The 23,694-nt window shown below is 55.0% G+C and overlaps 1 protein-coding gene across 2 annotated transcripts; it reads left to right on the forward strand.

Moving 5' to 3' along the window:
* The first annotated feature begins 694 nt into the window (after positions 1–694).
* WNT5A (Wnt family member 5A) lies at positions 695–23,321 on the forward strand. 2 transcript variants are annotated; one of them, XM_075550488.1, is made up of 5 exons: positions 695–2,005; positions 7,672–7,805; positions 9,014–9,264; positions 14,298–14,590; positions 18,591–23,321. In XM_075550488.1, the coding sequence occupies exons 1-5, from the start codon at positions 2,000–2,002 to the stop codon at positions 19,047–19,049; spliced, it is 1,143 nt and encodes a 380-aa protein (XP_075406603.1). In that variant the 5' UTR covers positions 695–1,999; the 3' UTR covers positions 19,050–23,321. The 2 variants fall into 2 exon arrangements, with proteins under 2 accessions (XP_075406603.1, XP_075406604.1); XM_075550489.1 differs by lacking the exon at positions 695–2,005 and adding an exon at positions 7,176–7,270.
* Positions 23,322–23,694: the final 373 nt, after the last annotated feature.

Raw genomic sequence — 23,694 nt, forward strand, 5'->3', positions numbered from 1 at the left:
TGCTTCCTGGGGTCCACACACCTTCCAGGCTTCTCACCTGCTGGCAGTTCTTGCCCAGGGTCCAGTGGCTGCACAGGGATATGCTGGCTGGGCGCCCTATTCCCAAATCCCCACCCCAGGCCCAGCCCAGGGGCTTAGAGCCTTTCCTTCGGGGGTCCGAATGGGGTGGTCCCCCACGAAAGCAGCAGGCCCATGCAGCCCCCTTGGGAGCAAAAGGGTCCAGCCAAGGAAGCTGGGGTTCAGCCTGATGAGGTCAGGGCTGCAGAAGCCCAGCTGAAAGCAGGCCTGCGGTGGGCAGGCAACACAGCAGCAGAACCGCTCTGGCCCATAGATGCCTGAGGGATGGGCAGCCTAGAAAAAAGGGTCCCAAGGCGAATGTACCCCCCTCCCCCGTGCACCCCGGGCTGGTGGTATGGCTTTAAAATCCTGCCTAGTTTGTCATAGGCTGGCCTCAGCACGCATGCGTATAGGCAAAGTGGAGTTGTTCTCCCCCCCCCCCCCATGCCTTCCCCCCCTGCTTTCTCTCTTTCCAGCCGCCTTGGGTTCGGCGACTTAAAAAAAAAAAAAAAAACATTTTCAGAGAACACCAGGGGAAAGAGGCGTCCTGAGAGGGTGGGAGGGGAGGCGAGTGCGGCTGTTGGTCAGAAAGGGTGGGGGTGGGGGGACGCGGTGCTCGCCGTCGGCCGGTCGGTCTGTCCGCCTAGCAAGGGATCTTCGGGAAGGTCGCTGCGAACTCCCAGGCGCCGCCTCCGCCGCGCACAGTCCGACCGGTGCGCAGCCACCAGCGAGCTCCTCTGGCCCGGGACGCCGCCCGCCCGCCCTCGCGCTCCCTCCCTCCCTCGCCCCTCCAGCCCGCGCCGAACGAGGAGGGGGACGGCCGCGGCGGCCGTGGACCGCCGGAGCTGAGCCCGAGCTCACTGCGCTCTCGCTCTCCGACGCCTTCGCCCTAGAAAGGCGGGGAAAAGACGAGGATTAACCCGGAGAGAGAAAGAAGGGGGCGGGGAGGGGGGGAGCCAGCATCTCCCCCAGGGCAATCGCCCGTCGTCCCTTGGAACCCACCGCGCGGCTGAACATCCGGGGGCGACTGCCACCCACTTTGCGCCCCTTTTTGCCAGACCCCAAAATGAAAGGACACAAGTTGGCTCTGACTGTCTTAGCGAGGACGGCGACTTGTGCGTATTCAGCTGCATCTCCGGGAGAAAGAGCCACACGCTCCTGAGTGTTCCGTGGCCGTAAAGCGGGTGTGTGTGTGTGTGCGTGCGCGCGCGCGTGCGTGTACCCAGACGTGTGTGTGTGTGTGTGTGCTCGCGCGCCCGTGTACACAGACGTCCACACACTCGCGGCCACGGCATCCGCGCCTGCAAGCAGACTTTTGGGCCACAGGCTCGGAGGAGGAGCTGCCGTTCGGGAGGAGGGAGCCGCCGGGAGTTGCAGAATCCGTAGTGTGAATGAACTGGGGGCACCTGGGCGCACGGATCCCCTCCCCCGCCGCCGCCGTCGCCCCGGGCCAGAGTGGAATAGTGGGCATTTTTTTCACCCTCTTGTGAAGAATTTTTTCTTTTATTATTTGTTGTAAAGTCTTTTGCACAATCACGCCCACATTTGGGGTTGGAAAGCCCTAATTACCGCCGTCGCTGATGGACGTTGGAGAGGGAGCGCCTCGCCGCGAAACAGTCGCCTGCGCGCCCTCGCCAGACCCGCGGCTCGCTCCGAGTGCCTCGGCCGGGCCCAGCCCCTGGCTTGCCTGGCCGCGAGCACCCGCGCCTCCTCGGCTTGGCTCGCGGGGGCATCCCGGCGCTGCTGCAGCTCGGGCGCCCGGACCTGGACGACTTTGCCCGCTGGAAGTTTGGTTCGCTGCGTCCGCCGGGGGAGCTCCGCCGAAGCCCTCCGCCGGCCTCCGCCAGATCAGCCCCCTCGGCTGAACCAGGCCGCTCCACTTGGATTCCTGGGCTCCCCTCGCCCGGGGGCGACTTCCTCCCCGCGCCCCCTCCCCTTGGCCATGAAGGTAAGTGTTCCGTGCGCCGCGCCTACTCCACACTCTGTTAGCTCCTATCCTTCCCCCCCCGCCGCTTGGAACTTAGTCCAGTGTCCTCACCTCTTTCCAGCCCTCCATTTCTCCTACCGCCTCGCAAGGCTGGAACTCCCGCGTCGCTGGCAAGCACCCCTATTCTCTTGCCTTCCACCCTGCGCGCACTGCCTGTGTCCGGGAAATCTCGTCCAGTCCCACCAAACCGCCGTCTGCAAACCTTTCCAACTCTGAAGAAACTCGTCCTGAGAAAAACGGGAAGAGCCATCGCAGGGCAGGGAGAACAACTGAGAACTTTGAATGCAATTTACTATGTATATTTCAGTAACAGGCTAATGATTCAATTCAACAAATATTTGCCGAGCGTCCACCGCGCGGGCACAGAGAGGGTGTGTGGCCCCGGCTTGGACAGGGGAAGGGAACCCCAGCAGCCAGACTAGCGCCCAGCTCCCTAGAGCAGGACCCACCTCCATTCAAACGCAGGCCGCTCCGCTCCGCCAAGGCTGGTCGCGGCCCCGGCCCGGCCCGGCCCCGGCTGCAGGCGCGCCGCGGGACCCTGCGCCTTTAAGAGTGCCTGGCCGAGGGCCAGCGCGCACCCGGGCGCGGGGAGCTGGGTCGCGTTATTTGCATTATTAGCCGCCGCCGGGTGAGTCCGGCACTCGGCCCCGGTGGCGGGGGTTGGAGGCGGCGGACGGGCTCTGATCCAGGCTGCCCAGCGGGGAGCGCACCCGGGCCCCCTGCGAGGCGTCTGCCTTGTTCCTTGGAGACTTTTGGGGCCTCGGCGGTGTTGAGAGAGCGGGTAGGGGGCAGTTTGTGAACCCGTGTTTGTTTTAATTGTCAGTTGTGTGTTAAAGCCGAGTCACATACTCCCGAAGGTCACGGAGAGTTCACTTTTTACGAAAAGTTAACCTTTCTTCCTGCAGTGGAACTTGCTGTTTTCCAAACACATTTTCTCCTCCTTTTTCTTCTCGCTTTCCTCCAAGCCTTGATGGCCATTTCCATTTGCTCTTCGCTGGCCTTCTTTTCATTTTCCCAGAGAATTCTGAGGGTTTGGCAGGATGTTTCTTAAAAGCAAACAAATAAGCTTAACTCAGGAAGGAAAATAAATAAGTAAATAAATAAAGATAAAGCAACAAAATAAAAAGACCTGAAAACCCCGCCGGGCAGTTTTCCAGCCCCCGACCAGGGCCTCTCGGCTCCTTTTTGCTCTGTCTTTAAACGGACATCGTGCCTTTGGAAACGTGCTGCTGCTGCGTGGGATCTCACCTCCTGGGCCAGCGCCTTGCCTGCCCCCTGCCCACACTCACACACTGCTGAGCTGGCCAGAAGCAGAGCCTTGGGCTGCCAGGCGCCCTCCGCCAGTTTCTAGGGAGCATTGCTGAGAAGGAGCTAGGAAGAGGGCTAGTTGGGTGTGTAATGCGCCTCTGTATGTGGACCCCTGCCATGAGGGGGAGGGGTACACAGGACCAGCTTTTCTGGGATTCTGGGCAAAGGAGCCTTTTAGGCCCACCCCTTCCCCTCCAAAGGAAGACCCTCCCCAAACCGGACCAGGACACCCATTGCCTTTCCCCATCCTTTTCCACCCGTGCACCCCGGTGCACAAGGGGTGTCCAGCTCAGGATGCCTTTCTTCCCTGCGGTGCGGTGCCGGCCGCCCTCTGTTGGACGCCAGGAGGTAGGACACCTCCGAGTCGCCCTTCTTTGGGGAGGCAGGCAGCTGCCCGCTTCTCCCTCCCACCTCAGGCTTCCTCCATCACTGCCAGCCACCAGGCCCATTCACCCTGCTGGGCCCTCGGAAGCCTCCTGAGGACCAGCTGCACCATGGGGAAGGGGCCATGGGGCTGACCCCACAAATTGAGTCTGGTGGCTGCACTGAGGGTTGGTAGCCCCTCCTTGTGTAGGAACTGGAATCTCTCTCCAGGAGGACTCACTTCTTTCTTCTCTCCACCCCTCCCCCCTCCTATCATTGCTTTTGCTCTCTTGGCCCGGGAGTTACTGCTATTGAAACAATGTTGCAGTTCCAGTAGTCTTTCATACTCAGTCCATGACTGAGCTGAGTGGAACCTGCCTGCCAGGAGAGCCTGGGAGGCTGTGTGAGGAAGGCTGAAGTGGTAGGGGCAGGGCCGCTGTGCTATGGGGCCTGAAAGGGCTGGTCTAGAAAAGGAGGGGAACTAGGCCTTTCTTCCCTGAGACTTCTTGTTGCTGAGTCTGCCTGTACCTGTGCCCAGGGCACTAGAGAGTGCCCACTTGCCTTGGCATTGATTTGAGCTTCTGCTTTTTCTCTCACCACCTCCCCCGCCCACTAACTGCACTGTTTCTTAAACTGTGTCCTTATGCCCCTGGTTCCCCTAGCTCTGGTCCCTGCACAAGTTCCTGGGAACCCTGGCTCCTTTATCATGGCTACCAGAGGTGACTTCCTCCTGGTCTAGGCCTAGTAAGTTGGGAGCATCCCTCAGCATCTCTCCTTTGCCCCCCCTCCCCCCTCCCTCCCCCACCATCTTCAGGACATCCTGAATTTGCAACTGTGGCAGAGATTTGTGCCATGTTGCTCCAACACCTCCCCTGCTTCAGTGATAGAGCAAAATTCCCTTTACATCTAAAGTGGGATTCTTCCAGGAAGTTCCCATCCTGCTTTTCTCCTGGCTCACTTCATGCCTCCTACCCAGTTGACTACTCTCATCTCACTGGACTTCCCCAGACTTGGGAGGCAGCTGCCTGAGACTGTCTGGTCTGAGGGGGGCTGCGGGATGGAGGGTCTTTGCTTGGCTTTTGCACCCTTTCTCGTTAGAGGCTGCCTGCCTCCAAAGACAAGGGTGTCCCCCTCTGAGGTTGTGCTCCTTTGCATTCTCCCTGCTTCCCTTCCCCACTTGCAGGAATATCTTCAGTGGGTGACAGAAATAGGGAGGCCCACCGTGAATTGCCTTGGGCCAGAAACAAGGCTTTTAGATGCCTTTACTGCCAACCACCCAGCCACTGTGGTGTTGGCGCCTGATACCACCTTCCCCATCTTAAAGTAGGAGCAACACATGCCTCTTCTTGGCCCCCAAAGCCTTAGAAGCCATTTAGCCGTTTCTTCCGAAAACTCAGCATGCACCCAGAACTTTTGCTTTTCAGGGTATGAAAGGAAACCTCTCTGGAAGCTGCTTTCAGATCAAATCAGATCTTTTGGTAAATGCACAGAAATGTTTTCTCTGACCGAGTCGTTATTTATAACTTATTGGTTTGCTGCCGTGGGTTCATGGAGTTTTTGGAATTTACAGTGCCTTGGGGTGGGGGGGGGGAGTTACTGCGCGGGAGATTGTAGCAGGAAGGTGGCCAAGGGCCTTCCTGGCAGGCACGCAGGGTTCAGTGTAGGTGCTTACTTCAGATGCTCCCCCTGCACCATCTCCTTTGGTGGCTTCCTGGTCTGGAGCAGGGGTGACCCAAGTCACAGACACCGGATGGCGATTCTCCCACTTGGCTCTGCTCAGAGGGCGTCTGGCCAGAGTAGGTCCGGTTAGTGTGGCCTCGCCTCTAACAAAGAGATCTGCTGTAATCCGCAGAATCTGTTATCAATTTCTTCACTACCCGAGCCCCGCCCCGCACGCCCCGCCTGTCGGGGAGCTGGGAAAGTGCACGCGGCCCGCCGCGATCCAGCCAGAGGACTTGAGCACGGTGGAGCAAGTGTGCACGCGTGTGAGTGCGCGTGAGTGTGTCTGAGGGTGCGCCAGCCAGTCCAGACGGCCTGGCCACCTTCGGAGAGAGTCGATTTAGCCACCGGGGCCTTGGAGAGAGACAGACCTGGCGGCCCACCCCCTCCAGAGAAGGAAACTTGACACTTCGGGCAGGAGTGGGGAGGGAGACCTTGCCTGCGCTCTCCTAAACTCGGGAAACCTCAGGTTTCTGCTCTCCATGATGAGCCCCCCTCACTGCACTGCTGTGGGGAGGCCTGGGCGGTGGACAGCAAGCCCTGGTGAGCAGTCGCAGGGGACCACGGCAGCGGTGCTTCTCCCGCAGCCCCAAGGTGCCGCTGTGCGCCCCCAGCCCCTTCCTGCTTCTGCGGCCGCGCTGGCCGCCCTCACAGCCTTGCTGCTGCGCGCAGGTTCTGGCAGGGCCCTTCCCCTGGTGGCCGAGAGGAGGCTTGCCTCACCTTTCCCGAGGAAGGGGCGCCCTCCTGGGCTGCGGGCGGCTGGGTTACACGGATCAGAGAAGTAAAAAGCAACGTTTGGAAACCCACTCCTCCCACTGGCGTCCCCTGCTGCCTAGCTCCTCGGTCGCCTACAGGTGGAGAAGTCACCAGTGCGGAGGAGCCAAGGCGGAAGCTTTCAAGGCCACCTCCTGGCCCCAAAATTCGTTGTGATAGGAACCTTTGCCGCCAGGGCCCTGGGTGCCTTGGACTTCAGGGGTGCAGCTGCGGCGGGAGGGGGCCCTAGGGCCGGGCTAATGCCAAAGGGGGTTGGCCAGCACCAGTTTGGGCCTCGCCCTGCATCCCTACCCTTCTGGACAGACCAACCCTGGTCTGCCCTGGGCTGGAGAAGCCTGCATGGAAGGGGGGAAGGTGGCAGTTTCCCAAGCCAGTTTCACCATGATTGCGAAGTAGCCTCCGCTGCCGGTACCCCTAACTAAGGCCAGGGAAGTTGGAGTTCTTTCCAAGCAGGACTTAGGCTCCCTGGGCAGCCTTTTGGAGAGTAGGGCAAATGAAAAAGCAAACTTTGCGAGATGCGAGTTGGTTTGGGCAGGGGGAGCGGACACTGACCCCCTTCGCTTCTCAGGAGCGCCAGCCGTTCATAGAGAATACACCCCACCCAAGACCTCGGGAGGAGAGGGAGGGGCACTGCTTTCCTTTCTTTTGTTAGGAGAGGCAGTGCCTCTCCTCTGCGCCCCCTGCGCTCGCTGGCTCGCTCGCCCTCTCCTCCTCCCCGCCCCGCTCTGGCTGGAGCGCGTCCTGAAGGAAGCCTGGCCTGCCTTTCCCATCTGGAAGTGGCTTCCCCAAATCGGCCCGTAAACTGATTATGAAACATACGATGTTAATTCGGAGCTGCATTTCCCAGCTGGGCTCTCTAGCTCTCGCCGGTCCCCAGGGCCTCGCCCCCCACCCCCTGCCCTTCCCTCCCGCGTCCTGCCCCCACCCCCCACCGGCGCTGGCCACCCCGCCTCCTCTGCAGCCGCCGGGCTGGCGGGCGGGCGCGCGCTGCACTCGCCGTCCTGCCGCGGCGCTCCCCTGGCCCATGGACTTCATCCCGGCTCCACTTGTTGCGCGGCCCAGGTTGGGGAGAGGATGAGGGTGGCAGCGGGTTCCAAGTGAATTCCCGCGGAGGGACCAAGTCCCACGCGACCTAGAGGGGAGCGAGGGGTGCGGGACGCCGGCGAGCAGGAAGGAGGCAGCGCCTGGCACCGGGGCTCTGACTCAACAGCATTGAGACATGTTTGTAATCGCTGGCGTGCCCTGCGCTCAAGATCCCAGCGAAATCAGATTTCCTGGTGAGGTTGCGTGGGTGGGTTAATTTGGAAAAAGAAACTGCCTATATCTTGCCATCAGAAACCTCACGGAGGAGAAGCGCAGTCAATCGACAGTAAACTTAAGAGACCCGGATGCGCCCGTTGTCTAAACTTGTATCCTTGAAAATTATCCGAGAGGCAATAAACCTCTCCTTTTTCCCTCTGCAGAAGTCCGTTGGAACATTAAGCCCCGGAGTTGCTTTGGGCACTGCCGGCCGGGCAATGCCTTCCAGGTTCTTTCTGACGGCTTTGGCCGCCCTCTTCTCGGTGGCCCAGGTGGTTATAGAGGCCAGCTCCTGGTGGTAAGTTCTCTGCGTGCCTGATGCTGTGTGGTGGCGGTGTTTTGTGTGTTGAGATTTGTGTGTGTGATACTGCAACGTTTCAAGCAGAAGAGTGGCATTGGGGTGCGTTTATCATGCGTTGGCACACACATACATGCTATTTCTATGTGCATATTCAAATATATGTGACAGATGTATGTATGAGTTTTCTTTTGGTTTCCTCATATTGTAATGCTTACCTTCTGCTCCACAGGGAATTGGAACCAAAAAACCTAGGCCCATGTCCGGATGTGTGCTTGTAGCACATCATATAATAAGGGGGAGCAAATGCACGTCCCGAATCATTGTACACCTATCTATAAAATTTATTTTTTGCCACCTCTGAGTAGTAAAAGTGCGTTTCAGCTTTTATTTTCTGTCACTTGAGGTGATTAATCTACGGGGTCTGAAGTAGGCAGAGTTCTAGGGAAACAACTCCAAGTGGGGAAGTACGTGGGCTTGAAGTTTGATCAAAGGAAGGTTAACGTGAAGTAGTCAAATGTCCCTAAATGAGAGTTTCTTTTTTGCTGTGGGCTTTCTCCCGGGACTGTACTATATCCGGAGGATTATTTTTGACGGTGCTCTGGATATTTCTGCCCTTGTAAACGAACAGCGTTTCCCCCCTGACTGTCAACATTCCTCCTGTTCCCTGGCTCCCTTGTGCGGGGTCCTTGAGGATCACACAAGGAGCCCTTTTAAAAGGCCCTGGGACTTGCTGCCTTTTCTTCCTCCAGTATGCCCCCACCCGGGTCTTCCATCCATCACAGGTAACTCTTCTCTTCCACCCAAGTCTTGAGTGGGTCTAGTGTGGGCAGTTGTGCGTCTTCCAGCAGACCATCCGCTTTGTGGGACAGAGGGAGTCACTAATGCCAGAGGCCGACCCTGGAACTGCCATTTGCCCCCTTTTTTCTTAGTGAGTTTCGGAAATTGGGTTCAGGTACATGGTAACAGGGACAAGGAAGCCCCAACCAAGGGGCCAGTTGGCGGGAGGGATGAGGGGCCGCACAGTGCCTCTGTTTGGAGTTCAGACAGGCATTTCACAAAGCCCTCCTCAGACTTTGTCCTGCGGACAAGTGGAGTGGAAAAGCATCTGTGTGCTCTTGGCGGCGTGGGCTGCTGCATACATGCATGCGGGGCCGACTCAGGAGCCCACGTAAATCTTCTGTGTGCATCTCCCCGCCCTGTTTCAGGTCGCTAGGTATGAATAACCCTGTTCAGATGTCAGAAGTATATATCATAGGAGCGCAGCCTCTCTGCAGCCAACTGGCAGGACTGTCTCAAGGACAGAAGAAATTGTGCCACTTGTACCAGGATCACATGCAGTACATCGGAGAGGGCGCCAAGACGGGCATCAAAGAATGCCAATATCAATTCCGACATCGGAGATGGAACTGCAGCACGGTGGATAACACCTCTGTCTTTGGCAGGGTCATGCAGATAGGTAGGAGACCGTTTCATGTCAAAATATGTATGTGGAAATATGTGTGCGTACATATAGATGCATGCGTGTGTGTATACATGCATGTGTATGCACAAACACACTTTTGTCCTAGAAAATTCTCTAGTGTTTACCCATATCCTTGATTTTGTGGATACCTTCCAGCTGGGGTAATGGATTTGGAGATTTTTGTCATGATGAGTATTGGTGTTAATTCTGGTTCCCTCTTTTGATGATAGTTTTGGCATTTCTTTACCTAAATCAAGAGAAGCTGGATCACAGACACTTAGTGCTCAGATTTTTTGGGAAAAAAGTTTTGTCTCATACAGAAGCAGAATGTTCCACTTGGTGTCTCAAAAGGGGCTGGGTCGTTTATACTCTCACACTTTAAAACCTTTCGGCCTCGCTGAAGTTTCTTACCTTAAGCCGTCATTCAAATGTCCCAAACAGCCCCAAATAGCCATCTCTCAGAATGCTGAGTGTGTTGGCGGGAAGGAGGGTTTAATGTTCTTATTAAAGACATTTCAGAATATATATGTTAAAAGCTTTTACTTTAATTCCAGAAGGAATCTTAATTAGAAGTTATTCCATTTACATGTCTGATTTGGGTAATTGATAACCAGTCCAGAAGGGAGGGATCTCAACTGAGAAACTTACTTTTTAAAGGTGTTGTTAAAGATAACACACTTCATTTCTTAATTTTTAGATATCTTATTTGTTTCAGAGGGATGATAGTACTAAAATGAGGGTAAAAGCAACAATTTTGAAAAACTAGGTTGCCTCTGGTTTGGCTTAACCTTAGAGGATACAATACTGTTTGATAGATGTGGCCGTGTGTGTGTGTGTGTGTGTGTGTGTGTGTGGTGCTTTCTAGTGTGAATATTTCAGGTCTCTTTACTTTTATGCATACAAGCCCTTATAATGAATGTGACTTCTAAAATAGTCAGCAGTTTATCAAAGCAATTAACTGTTTATCATGACTACAAATAAGAAGTTGGCCGAGTATCCATCACGGATGGTTAAAATGCTTTTTCACAAAACTTGAAAAGTGCATTCATTGAGAACAAAAAAGAGTTGTCATTGCCTGCCTGAGCCAGGCAGCTTCATAAACTAAAATAATACAGACAAGAAGCTGTTTCTCTAATTGAATGACAAAGAGGGCTGTAGCCTAGGCCTGTGAGGTTTCCTAGGGTTTTGTCCTTTCTGTTAATGAGTGAAATGTGCTGATGTAGGTGCTGGGATCTGAATCCAGAAGTTCAGCGTCAGAAAAACAGAGTTTTCCTTGAATGAGCTGGTTACCTGGAGGTGGGGTGGGGATGCCGTTTTCCTGTATTTGCACATGGCAAGTGAGTGTAGCTACAACCGCTTTAGTTAGTTAGTTTGTTTGTTTGTCTAGCTATGTCAGAATGGTGAGTTGTCCCATTTCCTCCCTTCAAGGGTCCCCTGGCTTTTGCGCTTCCCCTCCACGTGGACAAGTTTCTTGCGTATGGGTGTGAGTTAGCAAAACCCATGCGCCTCGGATGGTGACCAGCCCTTGGGAATGCTTTCTGTGCTTTCCATCACTGGAGCTCAGCTTGCATTTAAGATCCTCTTCTGTCTTCCAAGGCTGCCTGTTTGGGGCCAAAGTGTTCAGAATAAGACTATCATTTGCTAAGTGAAATTGAGTTCTGCCGGAGCCGTACTTAAAATGCAGTCCAAAATTCAAAGAGCGCCCTTCCTCGGGGAACAGGCAGAACCCTGGGTGTCAAGGCCCACATTTAATCATCCTGCCCAAGTCCACTGGCCGGCCAGCCCTCCCTCCTCAGTGTTATCGTGCGTGGGTGGGAGGGAGGGCTGCCTCCTGATGATGCCCCGGGCAGCCCTGCAGGCCCTGTCGCCAAGTCAGCTGATGTTTCTGGAAGATACCAGTGTGTGCAGCATTGGCCCCTGCCAACTCAGTTCCCCAAGTGCCTGCCCTTTCAAGGCTGACCTTTGCTGCTGGGTACCTGGCTGTGGGGTGGGGTGGGCACCACTGGGAGCTTCTCTCTCTGACTTTCTTTAAAGACGTGATGGGGAGAAAAAACCCAGAAGATATCTTTATCAAAGAGGACCATGTTCCCAAGCCCAATAAAGCAGTAGTTCTCAACCTGTGGGCCGCGACCCCTTTGGGGGTCGAACGCCCCTTTCACAGGGGTTGCCTGATTCTTCAAGAGTAGCAAATTGACAGTTATGACGTAGTAATGAGAATAATGTTATGGCTGGGGGTCCCCACCACATGAGGAACTGTGTTAAAAGGTCGCGGCGTGAGGAAGGTTGAGAACCACTGCCATAGAGGGACGGTTCCCTTCATGTTTCTGTTCCCTTTTATGGGATGTGTTTGAGGAGAATGCACAAAGGGGAAGTGTAAAGCCCTGCGATGCTGGAAGGTATAGATGGGCCATAGACACACCAGGGCCCTGGGGAATAATTACTGTCTGCAAATCTGACTCACCCGAGGAGCCTGGTGGATCGCCTCCTCTGGCCCCCCAGCCCTCCTCCGGTCCCTTTTCTAAGGTGCCCCCTGCCTGAAGGGAGGCAGGGCACACAATTGCTGCTGCGCCCACTGCTCAGGCTCCATTCGGGAAGCTTGCTCATTTTTCATCCTGTTCCCCTCTCCTCCCGGCTTTTGGACTTTTGTCCTGCCTCTTCTTTGTCTGCCCGCTGTGAAAAGGGTAGCAAGAGAGGGTCCTTTAGGAAGGGGTGTGAGCACCCAAGTCCGCAGCCAAGTCACAGAGAAGGAAGGCCAACTTCAGGACATGAGCGGTCTTCCAGCCACGATGACCGGCCAGCGGGCTATTCTTCCCCAAGCACTTTCCAAAGGGATGTTTCCCCTGTCCGCACGGGGAGTCCAGATCGTTTGTCTTCTGAGGGGGGGGGACAGAGGGAAAGGAAATGGTGCTTTTATATCAAGGCCCCTGTCTGCTGCATGGATCCTCACGGAGAGGGGCTGATCTTCTCCTTCCCCCTGGAATTGCTCTCTCCTCATCCCCTAGCTGTAGCCTCGCCCACCTGCAGGACTCCTCCCAGGGACACAGCGCTTATTGTTTCATCACTGTTAATCCTCAAACAGCTCCCCAGAATCTCCTCACTTCCCTCTACCCCTCCAGCCCACCCCCCCACACTGAAGTCCTGGGCCTCTCTCCTGCAAGCTGACACAGGAGCTCTCTGGGTCCTCTTGCCAACCACCAGCATACTCTTCAAGTTCGCCCTGTTCAGAAGGGGGGAGAGAGTGGGTCTGTGGTTCATCGGAGCCGTGGCCTTTAAGGGCTGATGCTTACAAGTGGCTGTGGACAGAGGTCTGTGCCCGGAGTGCAGGAAAAGCCGCCGGCAGGATCCTGACTTGGCACTGCCACCCTCGGGGCTCGGCTGAGTCCGCAAACTCTGGGTGTGCTCATTCCTCTCCCCCCAAACACAATTGTCCCCAAGTTCTTGGCCCAAGTGTAGGAGAGAGAGATTCTGGTGCAGGGATTTCCATGCTAGAAGGGGGCTTCTTCTCCCAGACGGCTAAGTCAATTCCCTTATCTTCCAGTCAATCAGAGTGAGGCCCCCTGCACCCCACTGCCCCATCCAGGCCCAGCTTTGCCTAACCAGGCGCGAATCCTGTCTGTCTCGTACAACTTACTCTTTTGATTGAGTTGCCCCCTGTGACCTGTGGGAGTGCCCAGGTGCCGACTCACAGCGACCCGCTGCGGGTTTCTAAGACGGTAGCTGTTGACAGGAGCAGAAAGGGTAGTCTTTCTCAGAGAACCGGCTGGTGGTTTTGAACAGCCAACTATGCAGATCACAGCCCAACATGTGTATTTGCCTCCATTCCCGCCCTCGTCCCCTTGCCAATAAGTCTCCTCTGCCTGCTTTCCAGAGGGAGATGCTTCAGGAGTTTTAGGGAAGGAGAATACTTGTTTTTCCCTTTCCTCCCCCAGATTGTCTGCCCCCTCCATCCCCTGGCTGTCATTCTAGCAGTTGAGGCGGAGGCCGCGGGGGGGGGGGGGGCTGTGGGAGTGGTGTGGAAGGGCATCGGGCAGTTTACAAAGCAGACATCCTTGACTGGGACGTGATCACACCAATCAGCTTGGATTTGAGAAGAGGCAGGTGCCGGTTCTAATGTTCCGGGATCCGGTGTAGAAGGGGCCCGTGGCACAGAAAGCTTTATTCTGCGATGACTGGTGACACTGGACCGAGGAGGAGGAAGAGGTGGAGGGACTGCAGGCCCCAAAAGACTGAAGGAGTACGGCTACAGGGGACCGATCCTTGGGGAGAAGCAGGACCTTGAGGCTTTCCACTCCTGTAAAGAGTTTCAGCCTCAGAAGCAAGCCCACTGGGAAGTTCTAGGGGCATTATGAGTCGGAATTGACTCGATGGCTGTGAGTTTGTTTTGGGGTCTTTGGAAAGCTTTCAGGGATCCTGAATGCCTCAGCGTCTGCGGTCCTTTTCCTTTCCCAAGCATACGGGAATTCACCCAGTTCCGAGGTCTCTCAGAAGAGCCTCCAATCGAGAATTTGTGATGGAAGCCATGGAGGGCACTTTTAGAAGCCAGTCTTGGGCCCTGATGTGTCAGTGCAAAGACCGTTGCTAAGCTTTCATGTGCTGATGCTGTGCTGGTGGCATAGTGGTGATGTGTGTGGGGCGTGATTCGCTTGGTCGGCAGTTGGAAGCCACCAGCAGCAACTTGGCAGAAAGGGCTTTCTACTCCCGTGAGCAGTCACAGCCCCGCACACCTGCAGGGGGTGCTCTGATTCCACATGGACCGCATGTCTTTGGAGTTGGCTGAGTTTTATGTGCTCTCTCTGGCGAGGGCGATGGGAGAGGGTCCTTGATTCCCCCAGGGGCATCTTGGAGAATGGAGTACCTCCTGGCCTAACCTCTGCCCCCCCACCCCCGCCTCCCGCCATCCCACCCCCCACCACCACGGGCTGCCATGACAGGAGGGACCAGAGGCATGTGCCCTGGTGCATCCTGCAGGCTCCGGGGCTGCTGGGTGGGCCGGGCCCTGGTGACCCGACCCGCCTCTTTGTCTGCAGGCAGCAGAGAAACAGCCTTCACCTATGCAGTGAGCGCCGCAGGCGTGGTGAACGCCATGAGCCGAGCCTGCCGCGAGGGCGAGCTGTCCACCTGTGGCTGCAGCCGGGCTGCGCGTCCCAAGGACCTGCCCCGGGATTGGCTGTGGGGGGGCTGCGGCGACAACATTGACTATGGCTACCGCTTCGCCAAAGAGTTCGTGGACGCGCGGGAGCGGGAGCGCATCCACGCCAAGGGGTCCTATGAGAGTGCTCGAATCCTCATGAACTTGCACAACAATGAGGCTGGACGCCGGGTGAGTGCCTGCACCCCTGGGTGTCCCCACCCCCACCCTCTCCCTCCTGCTTTGTCTCCTGGTCTGTGTGCCCCACCCCGCCCCTCTCTTTGCCCTCTGCCCTTTTTCCGTGTGTGTGTGTGTGTGTGTGTGTGTGTGTGTGTGTGTGTCTATCTCTTAACATCTCTTTCCTCACATAGGCCCACCCGCCCACTGGCCTCTCCTCAGATGGACCATGCCCAGGAGAGACTGGGGGAGGGATCCTTTCACTTTTGACCCCCTCCCCTGCCTGCCCTGATACCGAGTCCCATGGGTGGCAATGACCAGTCGGCTAGAAACTGAAGTACTGCTGGAGTTGTCCCCAGTCTGGGATTGCACTTACCCCTCTGAGAGAGGAAGCTGTAGATCCCAGGGGGGGACCCCGCTCCTGACCTTACCTGTTCCAGCCCCCTTGTCCTCCAGTCACAAGATCTCTGACCAGAGTTGTTCAGGGCTTGTTTGCCAAAGAAGTTTTCTAGGAAAAAAGTCCAGTATGGTTAGCAGCGTGGAATGTTATGGACCTTGGTGCTCAGGCGACCTCTGGGGGCAAGGGAGAAGAGCTCAGAGGGGCCCAGCAAGGAAGGTCTTGGATGCATCCCCTCCCCCCGCAGGCCTCCCCATTCCTGTTGCCCCGCAGGAGTGAATTGCACATGGCGCGTTATGACAGCCTTAAAATGAACGGGCAAAGGCTTGCCTGCACGTGGGCAGCACCAAGCACCGGTGCCATGACTTGTTCACAGACACCCACAGCCCGCTGTGGGGCCAGCAACTTCCTGGTGAAAGACCTGAGTCTTCCATATTGGGGGGATCAGGAAAAGAAAGGTAATCACAGAGGGGGGCTAGAAGGAGCCCTAAAAACCTCTGTTCCCTTGCCCTTACTCTAGAGACTGGGAAACTGAGGCCCAGAGACCCACACCACTGCCATGGAAGAAAACTAGCTTTTGATAGAAGCCCAAGCTGCTTTAAAAATGTGTTTTAAACTCTCATTCTTAAGCCAGTTTGTCACAGGGAGGTAGGTGCTGAGGAGAGGATAAGGGTGGGTGGGGGGAATAAGGCTTTATTTTGCTTTTTAGAGATCGAGGTGGAAAGCTAGCTCTGTCTCCCCTTTTGTCTTTGAGCCTCAGTTTCCACATCTGTGTCAATGGCACAGACAGCTGGTCAGGGCGATTGTGGGAACCAAGTAGAATCACATATTAGACAAAACTCTATGAAGTTGTCAACATTTGACGTTTTGTTTTTGACTGATAACATGAGAATTTCATAGTCCCATCCAAGGCCAGCCGGGAGGTTAGTGTGAGCCAGTAGTGAGTGCTTCTTCTCAACTTGGCTATTAGATGTTTTGGGGGGAGGGATGGGGGGTGAACACTGCAAATTTGGGCCGGTGCTGCTTTTCGGGATCAAATCATTGCTCATCTTGCCACCTTGGTCATCTGCGAACCTAGAGGGATCATGGCCTCACCTTACCCCCCGCCCATAGCTGCAGGTGGCTAGAACCATCCACTGCCGCTCAGTGTGAGGCTATCACTGTCTGCTATCTGCCCTTGTTCTTTGTGCAGAAGATGTGCCCATCACCAGGGACCAGAAGGGACTCGGGGAAGAGAGGGGCTGGCTTCCTACCCGACCCATCCGGTCATTCTGGGACCTCTGTCCCATAGAGACACCATTGCACGCTTGGCCAGCAAGGGTGGGAGGGCCCAGGGATTTCCTCATGGCACTAGGGGATTTGGGTTTAGGGACAGCATCTTGACCACTGTGATTGTATCCGGTGTTAGCAGTTAAGTAGACAGACAATACCGTATGGACAGCCCCTCAGTGAGCTGAGCTCAGAGCCTGTGGGTGGGGGGATTTTCCCCCTGGAGGATACTGGGAGCTGAGGCTGGTGAAGACAGGGCACACAGAGCCAGGAAATCACATTAGGCTCTCCACCGGACATCTGCTTTGTTTTCCTTGAGGGAGGGAGAGAGAGGTTGAAATACATTTGCAAAACCCTCCCTCAGACAGGAGTCCAAGGAACTCACTCTGCCCCACTGCACACTTGGGCCCCTTTCTTAAGGAAGCCCTGTGAATCCCTGGTGGAAGACAGTAGCTCTTTGGGGTGGAAGTGTCTCTGGAACTCAGCCTGGCCTCCAGGTCGCTGACGGGTTCTCCTCAGCAGGTCAGCACCACACCAACTCCAAGATCATGAGCAAGAGGAGCCGTGGGCAGTCAGAGCTATCAGTGGGCAGCACAAGTCTGCTAGGCATGGTGCTCTGGGACTGGCCCCAAGAGTGCTCCTCCTGGGAGACCTGGGGTGACCAGCCAGGGGCCTTGGGTGAGGATGCCATTTCCCCATCATTCTGGGAGAGGCGAAAACCCAAACCAAATGTGTTCAGACTCCTAGCAACCCGTTGGGGTAGCATAGAAGTGTTCCCGGGCTTCCATAGCTGTGACCGCTAGCACGTCCCAGGGCCGCATCTTTCCCCCACAGAGAAGCTAGTGGGTTTGAACCACTGACCCTTCCTTCAGCAGCCGGTCATTACCCACTGGGCTCCTTCGGGGACAGCAGGTGGGATCTGTTACGTGCCTGCTCCTTCCAGGTGTTGTCCAGGCAACTTGCCTCGTCCTTCTGCTCTCAGAACAAGGCTGCAGGCTGGTACCACCCCCGTCCCTCCAAAGACTGAAAATGGATTCAGAGAGAGGTGGAGGAGGAAGCCAGTTGCCCGAATGCAGGGTCTGAATCAGGACTAGAACCCAGGTGTCTGCCTCCAGGGTGGGGCACTGTTCAGAGAAACTAAAATGAGACCAAATCAGCAGGGCTCCTCCCCTTCCCCCCCACCTTATTCCAGCCCCCTGACCTGTACAGGCCTCTCTGAACCTCTGCCACCGTTTACCGTCCAGCCTAGGAGACCGTCCGTTATGGCAAGGGCTCAGGCAATAGAGGCCGTGACAGACAGCCCTTGGCATACAGCAGTGGGCAGGGAGAGATTAGATCCCAGCTCCCACCTGTGCTTCCGCTCCTCTCTGCCCACCAGGTAGCGGCTGAGTGTCCTTGGGCAAGTACAACGAGACTCTGACTCCCTGCCCTCCAGTTGATTCCAACTCACAGCGACCTACTAAGTGTCTGAGACTTTTAAAGACTTAACGGGAGGAGACAGGCTCATCTCTCTTCTGTGGAGGGGCTCAGCGCATAGCCCACGGCACCCCCTACTTCCCCAGGGTCCGGAGAGTCACTCGTGAGTGACCGCCCTCCCTGGTCCTCGTTCTTCTCTGTGAAGTGGACGTGAGGGTAGATAGCCCTTCCTTTCCTGGCTGGTTACAGGAGTGAATCCCCGAGGCGGCCTGAGAGACGGGAACAGTCTCTGGCGCGAGGATCCAGGTCCTGCCACGTGCTGCTCGGGTTCTCTTTGCCAGAAACAAGCAACAGGAGCTTCTCTTTCCCCGTCTTCCGGCTCCCACTCAGGAAGTGTGTAGTCGTTTTCAATTGTTGTCCTTCTGCAATAACCCAAACCAAACTCAGGGCTGGCCAGCCCCGTCCGGGCCCAGGTGGAAGCTGAGCACCTCCTTCCAGGAGGTTTGGAGAAGACAGCACACGGGGCTTCTGGGGGTGGAGGCCCATGAAGTCTTCCCTGGGGTTTCCATTGGTTACCAGATCCCAGGGCCACATCCCTCCCCTCCTCCTCCCTCCCTCGTGGAGTCTCAGAGGCACTTGGCTGCTGAAGGGAAGGTTGAAGGGTTGGCTTCACTGGGAGGCACCTCAGAAGAAAGGCCTGACAGTCTACCGCCCATCAGTGGATCGCTACAGGGCTGCTCTGACCACGCAGGTTGCTGTAAGCTAGCCTTCACTCGACACACTCTGCTGTACTGGCAGTTCAGCCGGTGACCCCGGGTCCATGTGGAAGGTCAGGGAGGAGAGCTTCCTTTGCCTGCCCCCAACCCCCCCACCCCCGCTTGCAAATGCCTCCCTTGGACATCTCCGCACTGACCGTCCCCTGTCTCCCTGCAGACGGTGTACAACCTGGCCGACGTGGCCTGTAAGTGTCATGGGGTGTCCGGCTCCTGCAGCCTCAAGACGTGCTGGCTGCAGCTGGCAGACTTCCGCAAGGTGGGCGACGCCCTCAAGGAGAAGTACGACAGCGCAGCGGCCATGCGGCTCAACAGCCGGGGCAAGCTGGTGCAGGTGAACAGCCGCTTCAACTCGCCCACCACGCAGGACCTGGTCTACATCGACCCCAGCCCCGACTACTGCGTGCGCAACGAGAGCACGGGCTCCCTGGGCACCCAGGGCCGCCTGTGCAACAAGACCTCCGAGGGCATGGACGGCTGCGAGCTCATGTGCTGCGGCCGCGGCTACGACCAGTTCAAAACCGTGCAGACGGAGCGCTGCCACTGCAAGTTCCACTGGTGCTGCTACGTCAAGTGCAAGAAGTGCACGGAGGTCGTGGACCAGTTCGTGTGCAAGTAGTGGGCGCCCGCCGGCCCCACGCCCGAGACCCGCTTATTTATAGAAAGTACAGGGATTCTGGGTGTTGTTTCTTTAATATTCTCCCCCCCACCACCACAACTACAGCTGAACCCCCACCCCTCCCCTCTCCTCTCCTCTGCCCCTTCTATTCCCGTCGAAGAACTCTGTACTTTATTATTAATATTATAATTATTATTTGGCAATACGTGAGGGTAGGGAAGCCAGAAGAAGTATTTATTTTGTCGATTTTTGAAAAGGTAATGCAAAACCAATTTGGATGGCAGAGGAGCAGGGGAATCACATGCACGCCCTGTGCACCCTTGCGGTGGCTATGGGACGTGTCCAGACGGTACAGGAAGCCCAGGGACTAGTGTGGATCAGTAGCAAGAGGCTGGGCCAGAGGGGACAGATCCACGCGCGATTCAGCCTCGGCGACCCAAAGGAACGGTGAATGCCCTGCTGAATGTACAAGGTCCCTCTGGGGTCTTGAGAAATAGCAGCAAGCAAAAGAGAGAGCTCCTTCCCAAGGGGGCCTGCCTGCCTGCCTGCTTTTTTTGTGTTTTTCAAATGGTGGTTTAAGAAGTTCCGAGTAAGAAGCTCTTCATCCTGGGCGCAGGTGCGAGGAGCTATTGTACATTCCCATCCTTCAGCCAAACCAGATCCTACTTGATAGACAGGGAAACTTGGACATTAGAGAGAAACAACTCCAGAAATTTCCCAAAAAATTTTTTAAGAGGAAAGGGGAAAAACCAACACACCTATAATGTCTCTGTTAGGACAGTGACTTAAAACCGCATCAGGGATCCTAACGTCTTCCGATTAGAAAACGAGCTCTCCCAATCCCAGTGATTCTGGGGCTAGACTTCATGTGTGGGGGAGAGGAGTTGGCTTGGCTATAAGACAAAACATACTATAATGTCAACAGGATGCTTGGTTAATAAATGACAATACTGTAGTGAGAAGAACCCCTGAATTCCATTCACAGTTCCGCAGTCCAGGCACCCAGCTACTGGCAAGCCACTTAGCACTCAGCACTGCCCTGAGCAGAAAAGCTGGCTGTCAGAGAAGTCGCGTTAGATCCGCTCTCTGCCCTTGACCCCCAAGCCTTCTCTGACTCCCCCCGGGCTGGGCTGCTGGCCCCAGTCCCAAAGGGCAGCTCTCCGTGGGCCCCTCTGGGGAGGAGAAATGGAAGCTTAGGAGTCCGCTTAGGAAATAGTCCACTTCTTTGGGGGGCAGGGGGTTCCCCTAACACTTTTTGTTTGAGGCTCAGTCCTTTTCTATTCTACTGCAACTCCAGGATGAGCGGGGTTCAGAGATGTGTTGCAGCCCCTCACACCTTGTTCCTGTGTTTAGACTATCCACTTGCGCTTTTCCTAGCGTACTGCAGGTGTACCCCAAACTGTTCCTAGTGTACTTGAGCAGTTGCATTTATAAGGAGGGGAAATGTGGTCTAAAGGTGCCTGATATCTCAGTCTTTTGTACATAGCACATATATATATAATATACATATATAAATATAATTATAATTCTATCTCCGTGCGTCCAGTGACTCACCGTTTACTCTGGGGTTCTCTCTCTGACTGGGATGCCCTGGCCCCTTCTTGCAATCCAGGTGGGATCTTCGCTGCCAGTGTTCCTGGTCTTTGCCTGTCAGTTGGGATCTGAGGCATCCCTCGTCCCTATCTTGAGCGCCAAGGAGCAGTCCCGTTTGGGGGAGGCATCTTGAAGGTGTGGCTCTGAAACGCATGCTAGTTTGAAGATGTGTTTGGTCTTCCCTGCGCCCCTCAACTTCCTGCTGACCTCCTTTTATTCAGCCTCTGTGTCTATATACTTTCCGGAGAGGGCATTACTGGTTTGTCAGAGACGTGGAAACTAAGACTGATTCAAAACTCAGAAGCATCGCTAACGTGTTTTTTTTTGTTGTTGTTGTTTTTTTTTTGTTTTTCTGTGGTTCCTTCAGCACAGGGGAAATCGGTGGCGCAGTGGTGAAGTGCTGGCCTGCCGCCCAGAGGTGGGCAGTTCAAACCCACCAGCTGCTCTGTGGGAGAAAGACGTGGCAGTGTGCTTCCATGGAGGTCACAGCCTGCATTCCGTGGGGCAGTTCCGCTCGGTCCTGGAGGGTGGTAGGGGTCAGGTTTGACTCCACAGCAGTGGGTGCAGGGGATGGCGGCTCCTTAGAGTGACAGCCAGTTATTTGGGTTTCCTTTTTTTTTGGTTTGTTTAAAGCAGGGACACCTGTTTGCCACAGTGGCCATCATATGTGTCCCGATGTGTGCCCTGTAACCCTGGAAAGGTGCCCGTCGGGGGCGCCCAGCCACCTCAGCCGCTCTTAATTTATTGCACAAGGCTACTCCCCCGCCCCCACCCCCATTGCAGGGAGTTGCAAAAGATCTTGAAATTAAAAAGCACTAACCAGCTTAAAGTGTCACTTTTTTGGTTTTTATTCTACAAAAACCAGGAAGAGGTTGTTTTAGTTTGCTAAGTCAGATTTTGTTTCTTTTGAGTAATTCCTGTTGATGAGGAGAGCTGAGTTTAACAACCTTAGCTTTTAAGAGATACTATTTAATGTAAAATAGTCTACTTGCCATTCAGATATGATGTATATCCTCTGCGGCCTTTATTCTGTACTTTTAATGTACATATTTCTGTCCTGTGTGATGTGTACATTTCACTGTTGTTTTTTTAAAAACACACATTGAAAGGCTTCTGCCAAATGGAAGATAGAATATAAAATAAAATGCTCCTTGTCTCTTGGTAAGTGGCTTCTTCCATTGTCCTCCAGATAACTCCCGTGGAGATTTTTGGAGAAATCATGAGGGGCAGTGTGGGGGGTGGGTCACACCGAAGTGATCGGAAGAGTGGCAAGTTGTTGCCAAACACTAAACTGCATTTGGAAGCTTCAGAAGGTTTCTATATGTAATGGAATTAAAGAATTCTCTCTTCCCACATGTGCTCCCTCTCCCCACCCCCCTTGAAGAAATTGAGCAGATGGTTTAAAGCTGGTTACGGGATGGCTCGAATTCTTTCAGCATTATGCATATCGCTTAATTGTTTTCGAGCGTGTTGCTGCTGTAACAGCCTGGAGAGGAACCGGAAAGGCCCAGGTTTTTACCCATGAGCAGACTTTGAGTTGTTTTTGTTTTACATTTTAAAACACTGTTATCTTTGTGCTTCGCTGCTGCAACTGGTGCCCCTCTGGGGCTCAGTTTTCCCTGGAGTGCAAGCGGGGTCTCCAGGCCCCTTGACAGCAGCTACGTGGAAGACGCGCCTCGGTCCACAGGGAGGGAAGGAACCTCACTGTGAACGGAAGGTTTGCTGTGCTCAGTGCAAGGTCTAGGAAAATAGGCCCCAGATCTGGCCGCAGCAGCCCAGGTAGATCCGTGAACCCCGTTTTCACTGTTCTTTTCGGATAACCTTGTAACATGGGAACCTTTGAAGGATGCCAAGAATGCGTTATTCCACCCCCCAAAAAACCCAAAAAACAGACCAACAGATTGAGTGTTTAAAATAGAATTTCTGGGCAAATGCAAACCCTGTGGTTCTGGGCTCCCATCTGTTTCAGTTTCCCTCAGTTGTATATTGACCAGCCTTCTTTACGGCAAAAACACGCTCCCTGGAAGAGTGTCGGCATTCCCCCTTCTTCTCCAGGTGGGCTTTCAGGAAAATCAACCACCAGTGCATAAACAGGCTCGTCCAGAGTGGTCCTTGTGGCTCCAGGACAGGAGAGACCAGTTTGAGACCACTGTTTCCTGTTCAGCCCTTTGAGTTGTTGATCACCTTGGACTGGCACTCCATGCTCTCGGCGCATCCCCAGCCCCTCGCCCTGGACGAGTTTGCCGGTACCAGTCTACCACTTGTGTTTGCAAAACCCAATTCAAGCGAAGGGTCGTCGAGCATAAAGCTCTAGGGTAGGATTTTAGGTGCTCGATCTGGCTACGACTGAACCAGGCGCAGCCCGGTCCTGCGCCGGCCTCACAAGGTGCTCTGTGTGGGCCACGGTGGCAGTCACTGTGTCACACCACCTCGAGGAAGGTCGTGCTCTTTGGTGGACGCTGCTTCACTGAGCAAATGCCCTTCTCCAGGGCCTGGTCGGTCCCCATCCATGCCCAAGTGTCCCCCACCTCACAGACAAGAAGCATTCTGGCTGTATTTGTTTGTTGTTTTGGCAGTCTGTGGTATATTCGATTTCTGTCACCGAGACCCACTCTTCAGCCTTGCTGAATGGAAGTGTTGTAAGAATTCTAAGTCAGAGGCTGAGTGGGATTGGCTAACTAAGTGATTATTAGCCACAACAGTCCCCAAGGACGAGTGGTCTGTATATAACTAGAGAAATCAATAGACGGGGGGGGGGGGGGGGGGCTGTAACTCGAAGGCCAACAACACGCACCGAGGCATAGGTCTAAAGTACTGCACTGTCACTGAGAAAAGAATATTTATATTTAATGCTTGTTTTTCCCACTGGAATGGTTGACAGAAAAGTAGAGGCCACATTTAGGAAGTAAGACGTGGCTTTCAGGAAACCGTACGGAGCGTAGCCGAGAGACCCTGGGCGCCACCTGTTCACAGGGCCTGTCGTCCGGATCAGACGGTGCTTGAGACGGTGCTTCCGTGAGAGATCTTGTGACTGCAGAGGGATTACACAGTG

The sequence above is a fragment of the Tenrec ecaudatus genome, chromosome 5 (genome assembly GCF_050624435.1).
Source record: "Tenrec ecaudatus isolate mTenEca1 chromosome 5, mTenEca1.hap1, whole genome shotgun sequence".
Taxonomy (NCBI): Eukaryota; Metazoa; Chordata; class Mammalia; order Afrosoricida; family Tenrecidae; genus Tenrec; species Tenrec ecaudatus.